The 13,704-nt window shown below is 53.3% G+C and overlaps 1 protein-coding gene across 3 annotated transcripts; it reads left to right on the forward strand.

Moving 5' to 3' along the window:
* The first annotated feature begins 44 nt into the window (after positions 1–44).
* On the forward strand, positions 45–9,892 carry BORCS8 (BLOC-1 related complex subunit 8). Of its 3 annotated transcripts, none has more exons than XR_003606679.1 (6): positions 45–137; positions 2,834–2,946; positions 3,417–3,481; positions 6,889–7,045; positions 8,289–8,364; positions 8,718–9,892. XR_003606679.1 is itself a non-coding variant. In XM_028087112.2 (6 exons), the coding sequence occupies exons 1-5, from the start codon at positions 101–103 to the stop codon at positions 8,320–8,322; spliced, it is 360 nt and encodes a 119-aa protein (XP_027942913.1). In that variant the 5' UTR covers positions 45–100; the 3' UTR covers positions 8,323–8,364; positions 8,718–9,892. The 3 variants fall into 3 exon arrangements, 2 of the variants coding, with proteins under 2 accessions (XP_027942913.1, XP_027942914.1); XM_028087112.2 differs by having other exon boundaries at positions 6,889–6,999; XM_028087113.2 differs by having other exon boundaries at positions 6,889–6,999; positions 8,722–9,892.
* The last annotated feature ends 3,812 nt before the right edge of the window (positions 9,893–13,704 follow it).

Raw genomic sequence — 13,704 nt, forward strand, 5'->3', positions numbered from 1 at the left:
ACTAGAGTGGCGCAGCGTTTGGTTTCACAGGGGGAGATTTAGGTAGCATTCCCCACAGCCGAACTTCTGCTTCCGGTCTTCGGATCGGTCCGAGGTAGCTATGGAGGAACCGGAGATGCAACTCAAGGGAAAGAAAGGTGGTGCAGAGCCTTGGGCTGGGCGGAAGGGTGACCCGACAGGGCAGGAGGGGACAAAGGCTTGGAGGGAGCATGCGGGGAAACTAATTGAACTACCATTGAATCCTGGCTCGGCCGTTGACTAGTTTTAAAACCTTTAGAAAGTCTCCGTGCCTCGGTTTTGTCATCTGTAAAATGGGGTGTATGTTAGTCTCTCCCGGTCCCCCATAGGTTTGTTGTGAGAATTCAATGACCTGATGTTTGTAATGCATTAGAAGAACGCCTGGGACTTGGCAGTCGCTGTGCGTATTATTCCCTAATATGTTTACGCAATTGTCTGGGTTTACGTTAAAATACTTGTGAGTCAACGTGTTTACAAATTACAAAGTGCCACAAACTATTTTTTTTTTTAAAGATTTTACTTATTTACTTGACAAAGACACAGTGAGAGAGGACACATAAGCAGGGGGAGTGGGAGGGAGAAGCAGGCTTCCCGCCGAGCAGGGAGCCCGATGCGGGGCTTGATCCCAGGACCCCGGGGTCATGACCTGAGCCGAAGGCAGACTCTTAACGACTCAGCCACCCAGGCGCCCCTGCCACAAACTATTTCTGAGTCATAAAGGTTTTTATTTTATCACACACGTTATTTCTAGTCGATTATTTAGAAGGCACAAGTACATTTCATTCCACCTTCTTGCAACAACACTGAAGGGTAAGCTGTTATGCACATTTTCAAAATGAGGAGGACTAGGAGGATTAGAGTACATACAGTTTAGAGGTTGCAGGATGGGCTCTGCCCCACTGAGGGCGCAGTAGTGAGCTAGACAGACTGACACTGGCCAGACTCATGCACAGCCTCCTTTGAATCCCCGACACACCAGGGTTCTCTCTCTTGTCCACCGCACTGTACTGGGCAATAGCATGGGGTCCATCCCTGTAACAAACCTTGAGTGGGTGCTATTATCACTCTGTTTTTACAGATGAGGAAACTGAGGCTCAGAGAATCTCCTGCCCTCAAGAATCCAAGCTTTGTTTTTTTTTTTTTTTACACATGTAACTAATAAAGTGTAAGAGAAATGAACAAGGTGCTGAAGGTTGAGAATGAGGTGGAAGGGACATCTGATTAAGCTTGGTGATCAGGGAAGACCTTGCCCAGGAGGTGACATTTGAGTTGAGACAGGAGGGATGAAAAGAAGCCAATGAGGGAAGGGGGAGTCAGTGGCAGAACAACAGGTGCAAAGTCACTGAGGTGGCAAAGTGTTCAGAGCTGTGCGGCAATACGGCAGCTCCTGGTCACGATACTTGTGGGTATTTAATTTAATTAAAATTAGGTAAAATTTAAAATTCATACAGTGAGCATCGAGTAATGTATAGAATTGTTGAATCACTACATTAGTACACCTGAAACTGTATGTAACTGTAATGTAACTGTATGTGAACTATACTGGAATTAAGATTTAAAAAAAATAATAAAATTCAGTTTGTGAGTCATATTAGCCACATTTCAAGTGCTCAGTGGCCATATGTGCCTAGTGCCTATGTTATTGGATACTATAGATTATAGAACCTTTCTATAATCTCAGTTCTTTTGGACAGTACTAGGGTATTCAAGGAACAGCCAGGAGGTCATTGTGCCTTGGGTGGAGGGTGAGGAGGGCAGGGAGGTCAACAGCAGGCAGAATGTAGAGCCTTATGGGCCATAGTAAGTTAGGTGATTTTATGCTGTGGTCGATGGGAGCCATGGGAGGATTTCAGACAAGGGAGGGACATATCTGATAGGTTCATTAGGAGCTCACTTCATCTGTTGTGTGGAGATTGGACTGTTGGCAGAGGGGAAGCAGGGAGACCAGGGAGGAGCTGACTGAACTTGGTATTCAGGTGGGAGGTGGCCACACCCAGACCAGTGGGGGCAGTGTAGTGGTAAGAATGGATGAGGGAAGAGAGAGAAATAGGAGAGGGAGGAAGCTGAGCAAGGAGTGCTGTCAGGTAAAATTCTCAGCCTGATCCGTCAGGAGAACTCAGAAGGATGAGTTATACCTCCACATTGTCCCAACAAAAGGCATGGGACATGATTTAATACCCTTTGATGGTCAGTCATGGCTGAAGGCCATCCAGGGATCTAAGCTTCCAGGCATTTTCAGGTCCAGTAACTGGTGGGACCCTCTGAAGAAGAATCTCAGATTCATTCCTTGGGATAAAAGGAATGTGAAAGGGTCCAAGTGGACAGAAGCAGTGTCTACTACAGGTGGGCTTGGGAGGGGAAAGATCATGAGTCCACTGGATATTTTTTTTTAAAGATTTTATTTATTTATTTGAGAGAGAGAGAATGAGAGAGAGCACGAGAGGGAAGAGGGTCAGAGGGAGAAGCAGACCCCCTGCTGAGCAGGGAGCCCAATGTAGGACTCGATCCCAGGACTCCAGGATCATGACCTGAGCGGAAGGCAGTCGCTTAACCAACTGAGCCACCCAGGTGCCCCACTGGATGTGTTAACATCATGATAAGTGAGGCCTTTTCTGTGACCATCTCCTTCCACCTATCACCAGGGCCACAGGTCACCTAGCTCCTGGGTGGGACACTGGGCAGTCCTCACTGCCTAGCTGGACTCATGGATTAAGCAATCAATCAAGAGTCTTATGCTTTGTCCCTGTGTCTCTGCTGCCCTTCCCCTTGTTCTGCCACCCCCCCACCCCTACCCCCAACTTGATTCTCAATCCAGTCACAGACAAGTTCACTGAGAGCGTCTATGTCCTTGCCAACGAGCCGTCCGTGGCCCTATACCGGCTGCAGGAACACGTGCGCCGCTCTCTGCCCGAGCTGGCCCAGCATAAGGTGAGCTCCACTTGCCCTTTCCCCTGCCCTCCCCCAGAGTCCTCACGTCATGAGCCAGGACCTGCCATGTGGAGCTGGGGCTGTTGGGGGAGGAGTCAAAGCTGGGACCCCGGCAAGGAGGCACAAGGTCACTGAGACAGGTTGGGGCCATGGGTGGACAGACTTGGGAGAAGGGGACGCAGGATGTGCATTTGTTGTGACCTGTGTAGTGAGAAGGAGGCAGCACGTGTGGACCCGAGGGAAAGATGTGCCAGGCAGAGGGAACAGCCAGTGCAGAAGCTCTGAAGCACGTTAGCCAGGTGTTCAGAGAAAGCCCAGGCTGGTGGGGGAGGGGATCTGTAGGAGGGAAGATCAGAATGGAGGTGGCTGGTCTCTGTGGCCGCAGTGATGGGTGATCAGGTGCTCCATCCCAGAGAACTGGGAGGGTGGAGGTGGCAGCCCCCTCGATAACAGCTTCCTATCCCCCACAGGCTGACATGCAGCGGTGGGAGGAGCAGAGCCAGGGAGCCATTTACACAGTGGAGTATGCCTGCAGGTGAGCACAGCAGCCTCCCCACTGCCGGGGGCACCTCTTGGGCATTCAGGGGCATCTCAGCCAGCTGCCCAGTGAATCTTGCCCTGCTGAATGCACCTGAGTTGAAGCATGTGGATCTTGACTTACCTGGCCACACAGCAGGTTCCAGCCCAGGCCTGTGCTTCTCACCATTGGCCCAACCCGCACGTGCCTCAGGCAGGCTTCTTCAGGGAGCTGAGCCCCTCCCCATGTGTCATAGGAAGGGGTGATAACGGTTTCGGGGAGGTACCAACTGGGCCAGGAGCCAGTGCCTCAAGGGGCATTTCCATCCCACAGCCAGGACCACAGATTGGCCAGTGGGATGAACAGCAGCTTGGGGGGAGGGCCAAAGCACAAATATGGCTGTTTATTTTTAAATGTTTATGTATTTATTTATTTTAAGATTTTATTTATTTATTAGCACAAGTGCGGGGGGTGCAGAGGGAGAGTGAGAGACTCCCCACTGAGCAGGGAGCCCAATGTGGGACTCGATCCCAGGGCTCTGGGATCATGACCTGACCTGAAGGCAGACTCTTAATGGACTGAGCCACCCAGGTGCCCCTTAAATTTTGATTTCTTTCCAATTTTTTCTTTTAATTTTAAGTAGGCTCCACACCCAATGTGGGGCTCAAACTCAGGACCCTGAGGTCAAGAGCTGCAAGCTCCACTGAGTGAGCCAGCGAGTCGCCCCTCCGGTTTTTTTTATTGTGTAACATACACATAAAATTTATCACCTTGACCATTTTTAAGTGTACAGTTCAGTGGTATTAAATACATTCGTAATGCTGTGCAGCCATCACCACCATCCATTTCCAGAATTTTTTTCATCTGGCAAATCTGAAATTCTCCCCGTTCAACACTAATTCACCTTCCCCTCTCTCCTAGCCCCTGGCATCCACCATTCTGTTTCCTGTTTAAGAATCTGACCATTCTAGGGACCTCACACAATTGGAATCTACAGTATTTGTCTTTTGTGTCCATCTCCTGTCCCTCAGCATGCTGTCCCCCAGGTCTCCCTGTGTGGCAGCCTGTGTCAGAATGTCCTTCCTCCTGAAGGTCGAATGGCATCCCATTGCATAGGGGCACCACATCGTAGGCATCTGTCAGTGGACATTTGGGTGGCTTCCATGCTTTAGCTACTGTGGATAGTGTTGCTGTGAACGTGAGTGGACCCTTTATTCTTATTCTTCTTAGTTTGTGTTTAGCTTTCACTAAATCTTCAGATCTCCTCTGCCCCGCCCCCGCCAAGGGAAAGGTGTGTGAGAGAGTAAAAAGCGGTAGTCAGCATTTCTTTTCATCATTGCACCTTTGTAGGGCTTGCCTCCTGCTCTTCTGTTGGTTCCCCTAACTATACTTAACGTCCTGGCTTCTTCTGTTTGCCTCGGGAGTCTGGCAGTTTCATTTAGAAGTGCTGCTTGCCCTTTGTGCTGGCTAAGTCATTTTGGTGGAGGCCGGACACACCGGCAGTTCTCATCTGTGGCACCGTGGGCTTGGCCTGCCTGTTTCTGTTGTGTGGGCGAAGGTTCCTTGACAGGAAGTCCTGCTGCCAGGGGCACTGAGCTGAGTGTTCTGGCATCAGCAGCCTTGGCCCCTCCACTGGGACAGATGGCGTTTTCTTGAGGATGGTGGCCTCAGATACCCTCCTTAATTAGCTCAAGGAAGAGTAGAAAAGAAGTAGAGGAGTTTCTGTCTCACGTCTGCCAAACAGCTGCCAGACAGCTTCTGGACAGCTGCGAGCTCGCTAGCAAGGCCCAGGTTAAAGGAAGAACACGTCAGAGTCCGTACTTTTCTCCCGGTTCTTCTAGCTGCCCCATCTAGTGCAGGAGTCCAGGCTATGGGTGACTGTTCATGCTTAAAATTTTAATGCAGCAAAATGAAATAAAAGATTCATCTCCTCTGTCTCACATAACCATATTTCAGGTGCTTAGCAGCCAAGTCAGTGGATAAAGAATGTATCTACCATGTTCCAGAAAGTTCCACTGGGCCATGCTGAGCTAGGCAGGAGGCCAGTGTACTCTGAGCACTTCTCTTGAGGGAGATGTAAATTTCTCTATGCTAAGAGACCAGGTTTCCTTTACGGACATGAAAGAGCCCTTACCTTTTAGTTGTTCAAAATGCTTTACACAGTGTTAACAGTTGGTGTAAAATTTAAAGGTATTAAATTGGGGTAAACTATTCAGTAGGGAACTTATAATAGCGAGCTTTTTATCAAGGTGGGCAAACACAGAAAAGCTGACTGCATTTGGTGGTGCTAAGATGAGCAAGCTAACAGAGCAGGTGACAGCCAAGACTCCTCCCTGCCCCCACTCCCGCTTTGATCTCCGGGCCATTTTCCAGCAGGTCCCTGGCTGATAATCAATGGGAGTGATTTCTTGGTCTTTATTAGAAGGGCTTTAAAATGACATTTTTATTTTTACTGCAGATGTTACACAGGTGACTTGCTGGCATTAGCAAGGCCCTGAGTGGCCTGGTAAACATTTTCCTCTAGTGCCTTTGGAAAGGCCATTTTCCTTAGACATTCATCAATGTGGCACCAACACGAGGTTAGCACAGCTTTGCCGTGGTGCCCCCCCCCCACCAAACAGTGGTGAATTATTCTAGTTCCCTCCAAACTCACCTCCAGAGCTTTTCATAGTTGAGTTGATAAGCTTCCTTCAGAGGCAGGAATAGGTTATCTAAGAGGAAAGCAAGATGTCTTTGAGGGTATCTTTACATGCTTATAGCGTCTTCAAAACATTAGGTGATCAAAAAAAAAAAAAAAATTAGGTGATCCAGGGGCACCTGGGTGGCTCAGTTGGTTAAGCGTCTACCTTTGGCTGAGGTCGTGATCCCAGGGTCCTGGGATCCAGTTCCACATCAGGCTCCCTGCTCAGCGGGGGGCCTGCTTCTCTCTCTCCCTCTGCCATTCCCCCTACTTGTGCTGTCTCTCTCTCTCTCCAATAAATAAATAAAATCTTTACAAAAAACCAAACCAAACAAACAAAAAAAGATTAGTTGATCTAGCAGCAGGGATGTAAAAGTTGCATCTAGGGTGCCTGGCTGCCTCAGGAGAAAGAGCATGTGACCCTTGATCTCGGGGTCATGAGTTCGAGCCCTGTGTTAGGTGTAGAGATTACTTAAGTGGATAAATAAATAAAAACTTAAAAAAAAGTTGCATCTGGCCATCATGTGCTCTGTTGGATGGATGTCATCTAGGCACGGCAGAGAAATCTAAAGTTGAAGCCCATGATGAGCCCTCCAGGAGGACCATAGTATCCCCCAGGTGCCTGCTGAGCCCTGAGCCCATGCAGAACCTCCACCAACGTCCGTTTGAGAGGATACACCTGCACGCATGGGAAGGGGAGGGTAAAGCAGGCGTGGTGCCGACAGGGTCCATCCTCCCATTTTAGCGCCGTGAAGAACCTCGTCGACAGCAGCGTCTACTTCCGCAGCGTGGAGGGTCTTCTCAAACAGGCCATCAGCATCCGGGACCACATGAACGCTGCTGCCCAGGGCCACAGGTAGCTCCGGGGACCGCGCCCTCCTGCTGCTCTCAGCCTCCTCACTGTAAGGACCTTTGCTGCTCAGCCAGGAACTGCCGCTTCTCACTCCTTAGCTCCCTTTCCTCATCTCATGGTATCTGGTGGCTTCCTCTTGTCCTTTGGCATCTGTAGTGGGAGAGTTCAGCCACTCAGCACCTAGTCCTGAGCTCTGCTGTGGGTCCAGCCCTGGGCTGGGGACTGGGGACACGGCAGTGACCAACACCCGCGTGCTCCTGGTCTCACGGGGAAGCACACAGCGACCAGGTAAACACGGAACAGACCAGAGCACTTCAGATACATGAAGGAAGAAAAGGGAGGTGGGAGCAGAGGCCTGAACACCATGCAGACAGAGGTGCCCTGGTGAGGCCAGAGGCCCTGGGGCTGGTGATCTGGGGCTAGTGTTGGAGGAACATCTAGGAGGTGCGTGCGACCGGAGCTGGGGAGCAAGGGGGAGCCTTACCAGCAGCAGGGAGGGCCCCGGAGCTGAAGGAGGCTTCAGACTGAGCACCAGACGGCCTCAAAATGAAAAGCACTTGCAGTCCTTGCACACGGGGGAGAGAGTTTTTGTTAACGTAATAAACATACATTTGAACACATGGGCACGTGCTGTGAGCTGGAACCCGACTTTGAGATATGTCTGGCTCCTGCAGTTTAGGGGTTCTGGCATGCCTGTCCCCCACCAGATGTTTAGAAGGAAAAAAAAAATCTGTGTCACTGTTTCTGAAAACTGAGACACAAGAATCGTCAAAAACAAAATAAGCCTTGTGGATGTATAAGAATGGGCACGCCGCTGTTTCTGAGGGTAGCATCCCGTGCGTTTCTCTGGGTTTGTTGTGCCGCAGGTCGGTGACAGCCATCCGGATGAGAGTTTACTGTGTAGTGTCACGCGTGGCACCCTGTGCACAGTAGGGCTGCGAAAAGCCATTGCTCTGACTTTTCATTCACGGTGTCCCGAGTGCTTTCGAAGGCCTTGCTTGAGCCTGCCACTGTGAAAAGGCAGGTGCTTCTGAAAAAGGCCATAGTGGCGTGATGCGCTTCTCCCCCTTCTCTGTGCCAGCCCTGTGGGTTTGAAGGGCCCGGTCCTGCATGAGTCCCCACCATGACCTCTGAAGTGGGTGGCTGGTCCCATTTTTACAGAGGATGCCCTGAAGGCTGAGGCCAGTGGTCTTAGGGGACCGGAGGGTGATCCAGTCCCATCTCGCCTAAGTGAGCAGGCCCGACTGGCCTCTGACCTCGGCCTCAAGGATGCTGCACATGTTTTGTTCCAGCCCTGAGGAACCACCCCCGCCCTCCTCAGCCTGATCTCAGAAGAGACTTGGAGGTGCTTTGGCCCCTCTGATGCAGGTCAGTGCCAAGTGGGGTCATGAGCCTCCTTCCTCCGTGCTCTGAACTAACCCACCCTCTCAGTGTCCCAAAAGGGACTTGCTTGTCTAACCATGTGGGCTTTCTCCCTGGGCTTGTAGGATGCTTTCATCAGTGGGAGGCTTCAGGGTGGTAGGGACCTTAAGCCCTCTGCTGCTCAGGACGTCGTCAGCCCTTCTCCCTCGTGCTCTTTTCTGCCACCTTCCTGCCCCTTATCCAGGCCACAGACCCTGTCCCAACCCCAAGTTCCCCCTGCCAAGGCAGAAAGGGGATTCCATGCTTCTCCTAACCTGCCACGTGCCCACTGCTTGCTCTGCTCACACACATTCTCTCAGGCAGAGCCCAGCATGGCGGTTACCCACCCAGCTCAGGAATCTTCGCCCCACTGCCGACCTGCCGTGTGACCCTGAGAAAGTCCCTCCCCTCTCTGGTCTCTGCTTTTCCCTTCTGTCAGAGTGGCTCGTCAGGCAGCGGAGGGTGCTGCGCCCAGTGATGTGTGTTGTAGCTGTCAGCTACTGCCGCATGACAGACTTTCCCAGAACACTGGGGCCAACACACCAGTCGTGGGCCTGCTCGCAGTTCTGCAACGTGGGCTGGGCCCCGCTGGGCAGGTTGGCCGGGCTGACCTGGAGGCCACCATCTGGCACTCATCAGAGTTTGATGGGGCTGCACAGTCAGAGGCGGCCTTGCTGTCACATCTGAATCTTGACCACTGCTGTCTGGCTGCTGGGGGTCCAGTCCTCCTGGGCATGGCCTCCCAGGCAGGCCAGCCCAGGCTTCTCTGGGGACCGGGTGCCAAAGAGAGCAGCCCCAGCATGCACGACGTTCACCTTGCGGCTGTTCCATTGGTCAAGGCCAGCCATGTGGCCAGGCCCAAAAGCCAAGGGGTGAGGCCTGCAGGGAGGCATCAACACCAAGAGTGTGGCTGACCACGTGAGGAGAGCATGGCGCCCAGGAAGGCCGCGCATGTTGCTCTTCTGTGCCCGTGGAGGGCAGACCCCGGCAGATGGGAGGCCCCTGAGGGACTTTCTAGCCCTTACTCTTGTAGCTCTCAAAGCCCTGCTCATTTGCTGGGCACTGTGATGGCGCTCTCAGAGGGCTGGGGTGAGGACCGGGCCTTCACAGCCCCAGAGCAATAGCGCCTCCCCAGAACCGAGAGACAACAGAGCTCCTGCCTGTGCGGTGTGAGGACTTCGTGAACAGCTGCTGGGTGCTACGTTTAGCTCTCTCGGGGTACTGGGGAGTCCCACAGGCTGTGGGATTGCCTAGGGGGCATCAGGAGGGCCTGGAGCAGGGGGGGCTGCCAAGAGCATCAGCAGCCCACCCCAGTGGCCTGCACAGGGTTTCCCACCAGCCCTGGGCCCACAGACCACCATCTCCCTCCTCGTCTTTGCCCTGGTCCCTCCCACCATCCAGCCTCAAGGATACTGCCCTTCCGACACCCCGTGTCTTCTACCGTCCCTCTGCTGCTGCAGCCCCTCGGAATAAAATGCTCTGTGGCTCCTCTGGATCCTGCCTGTGTCCCTACAGACCCTGGCCCCTTCCTCTTCAGAATTGCCGCCCACTGTGCCTCTCAGAGTCTTCCATCCCCACTTTTCCCCCGATACTGCACCCCACAGGGTGATTGGTGGTCTTTATAGGGTCAAGTTGCAGTCTCCCCGGCTTCTGACTTCACCTGCCTTTCCAGTCCTGGGCCTGTACGCACAGTTCCCTTTTATAGAAGAGGAAACAGGCTCAGAGAGGTGAGGCGGGGTCACCACCCTTGACCAGAAGTGGGAGTCATACCCGGACCCTCCAAGCCCTGGGTTTCACTTCTCCCAGTCCCACAACCAGGCTCCTGCCTCAGGTGCTGCCTCATCAGGGTGGCCTTGCAGCCCTGAGGGTCTCACACCTCTCCCTGACCCTCATCCCCCAGCCCAACTAAAGCCAGGCCTTTGGACACAACTCTGGGGTCTGGCAGGGACTGAAGACCGAGTAAGTGTGGTCAGCACATTCCTCTTCTGCCCAGAGCCTCGGTTCCTCTGTGAATGTCTAGAGATAAGGCTTTGCTGCCCCTGGACACCTGCCTGCCCCCCATCAATCATGGACATGGTCATGGCCATGGCCCCTCAGACCAATAACTGCCACCCTGTTAAACCTGATCAGCCACTCACTGTGTGCCTGGCACTATGCTGGGGCTTTTGCAAGGGTCATCTTTTCATCCTTCATCCTCAGGCAGCCCTGTAAGGCAGGTGTCACCCTCAAATACAAATGGGAAAAGAGTCTTCAAGAGGTGGCATGAGCTGTACAAGGTCACACAGCGGACTCGTCTGGCTTAGTCCCAGCCCTCTCTCTGACATGCTGTGTGACATGGGGCCCAGAGCTGGGTCTCTCTGGTCCTCCCTTTCTCCTCCTGGACAAGGAAGGCTGGGCTGGGCCTTCCCTACAGGCTGAGGGGGGCATTTGTGCACCTACCTGCATGGCCCGCATTCTGTCTTGAGCAGAAATGCCCACCCCAGACTCAGGCCATATGGAAAAGCTACCTTTCATTGGCCAATCAGAGCCTCCCTCTCCCAGGTCACCGAGACTGGGTGGAGATGAGCGTGTGACCCAGGGAGAGGTCTCACCCAGAAATTTTGCTGGGAAGCATGGGGAAGTCACCGTCTTCCCATTAGGGTTGTTGAGCTAGGCAGATAGAAGGGGAGACGAAGAACACTCGTGGGGTCTTAGACCCATCTGTACCTGACACCAGCAAAACTTGATGCCTCAGTATCATTAGTCTCCACCTTACTGTATTTGCCAAAATTGCTCTGAGTCAATATCTGCTGCTGGCAGGAGAGCCCATACTGACCGCTATGACTGTCAAGGCTGGAAGGTCATGGTGCACAGTTTGTACCCCTCCAAGGTCAGCTGTGTGTCAGTGCAGTATCCAGCACCAGAGAGCGGGGAGAGCAGAATGGAGTTGTTTGGGGTAGAGTCAGGGTGAGTCCCAGGCCCACTGCTCTGGTTGGAAGAGAGTGGTGCCAAGAGTCAGGGGCACCCTAGGGGAGAGAGGGTCCTGGTGGGGTGTCAGTGTTGTGGAGGAGCCTGAGGGCCTAGAACGGGGTTCATGAACACAGGAGGTGTGGAAGGACTACCTCCCACAGCCAGGAAATAGGTCAGTTCTTTCCCCTTTCTAGGATGTATTAGGGGCCTCAGTCCACCATGCTGCCTCTGCACTGCCCCAGCTCAGTTTTGCGGGGAGGGAGGATCCTTAAGTCCACCCCATTAGTGGCCTTGACTGGTGTGTGGCATCCCCCAGAGTCACTCTCCCTCTTGTTTGCCCACTCTGAAGGCACTTCTTGTCCGACTGTCCTTCCACCTGTCTATCAAGCAGCCATTTGTCCAGCAAACCTTGACTGCCCTCTGTGGGCCAGGCCCTGCCCAGGGGATGCCCTGGTGAGCAAGACAGGCCAGCCCTGTCAGACCTAGGGGTCAGACGGACAGGCCAGACAGGCAGCTAAATAAGTTAATGGCATATATTCCAGGGGCTGCTGAGGGCTTGCTCCTGCCCTGTGACCTAGGCGGGAACAGCCGTGGTGTGCCCCAGACCCTCCCAGGGCTCCGCATCACCCACAGTCCCTCCGTGCGATCTCAGCTAATGACTCATAGCCTTTCCATTCAAAGAGCAGGACTCTGGCCTGAAGACCCCTCACACTCCCAGCCTGGGGGCTCCCTATGTCGCTAGTTTATTTGCATTCATTTGCATGTCCCTCTCCCGCTCCCACCTAGAGAACGTTCACACCCGCTGGCCACCAGGGGGCGCAAGAAGCAAAGACTTGGTCAGGCCAGTGGGCCTCCCAAGCGGTCATTGTCCACATTCCGGGCTGTTCCTGCTGGGTGCATTGTGATCCTCTGCTCTTTTTCACCCCATACGTCCTTGCCCCCATTTTTCAGAGCGTGAACTAAGGTTCCATGAGGCTGGTTTACCCAGCAGGACCTCGCACCTACCCTCATGTGCTTGCTCCTGGGCTCTGCTGGCAGCCTCCCCTCCTTGCCAAGGTGGAGGTGTGGGCATTCCCAGACCCGACTCAGTAGGATTTGCTCCCAGGACAGCCCCAGAGATAGGAATTGAGGGTAGCCGGGAGAGAGGCAGTAAGCTCCTTGTCCCATGAGGCATTCAAGCTGGAACCTAGCATGCATGAGGGTAGGGATGACCTGAAAAGGATCTCAGCTCTGGGTGAATTGTGAGGCCACCCCAGGCTCTTTCAAATCTGTGGATGGGGTAAAAGGAGGCCCAAGAGAACAGTGACTTGCCTCCAGCTGGCCCACAGTGGTCAGGATGGGAATCAGACTTCAGTTTTGGCTTTTTGTCCTTAGCCCCAATCCAAGTTCTGTTTTTTATTTCAGGCCTGCTCTACACTCCCAGAGGGTCCTACCCCTAGGAAATTCCTTCCTAGCTCTGCCACATCCCCCAGCAAAGTCTTTGGATGCCTCAAGCTTGGTCCCCATGCCCCTCCATCACTCAGACCCTCTCCAGGGCTCTCTAGTTCTTTAAGAAACCCTTGAAGACACCCCTTTGATGCCACCACACACGGGACCCGGCCTGGAGGAGCCTCCATGATGGGGGAAACTGAATCAGACACAGACATCCCCAACCGCCTGGGTCAGTGCTGGGCTGGGAGGAGGGATGGGGATAGAGGAACCCCAGATGGGAGGAGGGGGCATTGAAGGTGGGCCTCGAAATGATTCCAGCCTCCAGGAGGAGGGGCTGCTATTGTCCCCATTTTGCACATGAGCGAACAGACTCACAGTGGTGCAGTGACCAGCCTGAGATCATGCAGTGAGTGGGAACCGGAACTGGGATGGGGACCCAGGCTCTCTAACCCTGAGGCCCTATCTACTAGACCACACTATACTTGCCATGGAGGGTCCTTCAAAGCCTTCCCATTCTGACATTGTGGGAGGGGATCTGGAGGAGGGAGAGGCAGCTTTTCCATTCCTTCCTACCTTCTCACCCTAGCTCCACCTGTGCACACATCCCCCATCCTCCAGGCCCCTTCCCAAATCCCCCTCTATGGCCCTTTCTACTCCTCCCCAACCCTCCCTTCCACTCTCCAACCTCATACTCCAGCAACTAAGGGTGTCCCCTCATCTGGAGAAGACTGAGGTTGAGACTTTGCCCTGCAAGGGGATGAAGGTTCACATGGGGTGACACAGCCAGTGATGGGGGAGGGTATAGGACAGGAACTGGGGTAAAGACAAAAAGGAGGGGCTGTTATAGGAAACAGTGCAAGTGATAGAAGGTGGAACTGGCCAGAATGGGAAGGGGGTGTGGAACATGAGTGGTGGTGGTGGGGGAGC

Source organism: Eumetopias jubatus, unplaced genomic scaffold, assembly GCF_037043125.1.
Source record: "Eumetopias jubatus isolate StellerSeaLion01/CBP00866 unplaced genomic scaffold, mEumJub1_p1.0 scaffold_1, whole genome shotgun sequence".
In the NCBI taxonomy this organism is placed as follows: domain Eukaryota; kingdom Metazoa; phylum Chordata; class Mammalia; order Carnivora; family Otariidae; genus Eumetopias; species Eumetopias jubatus.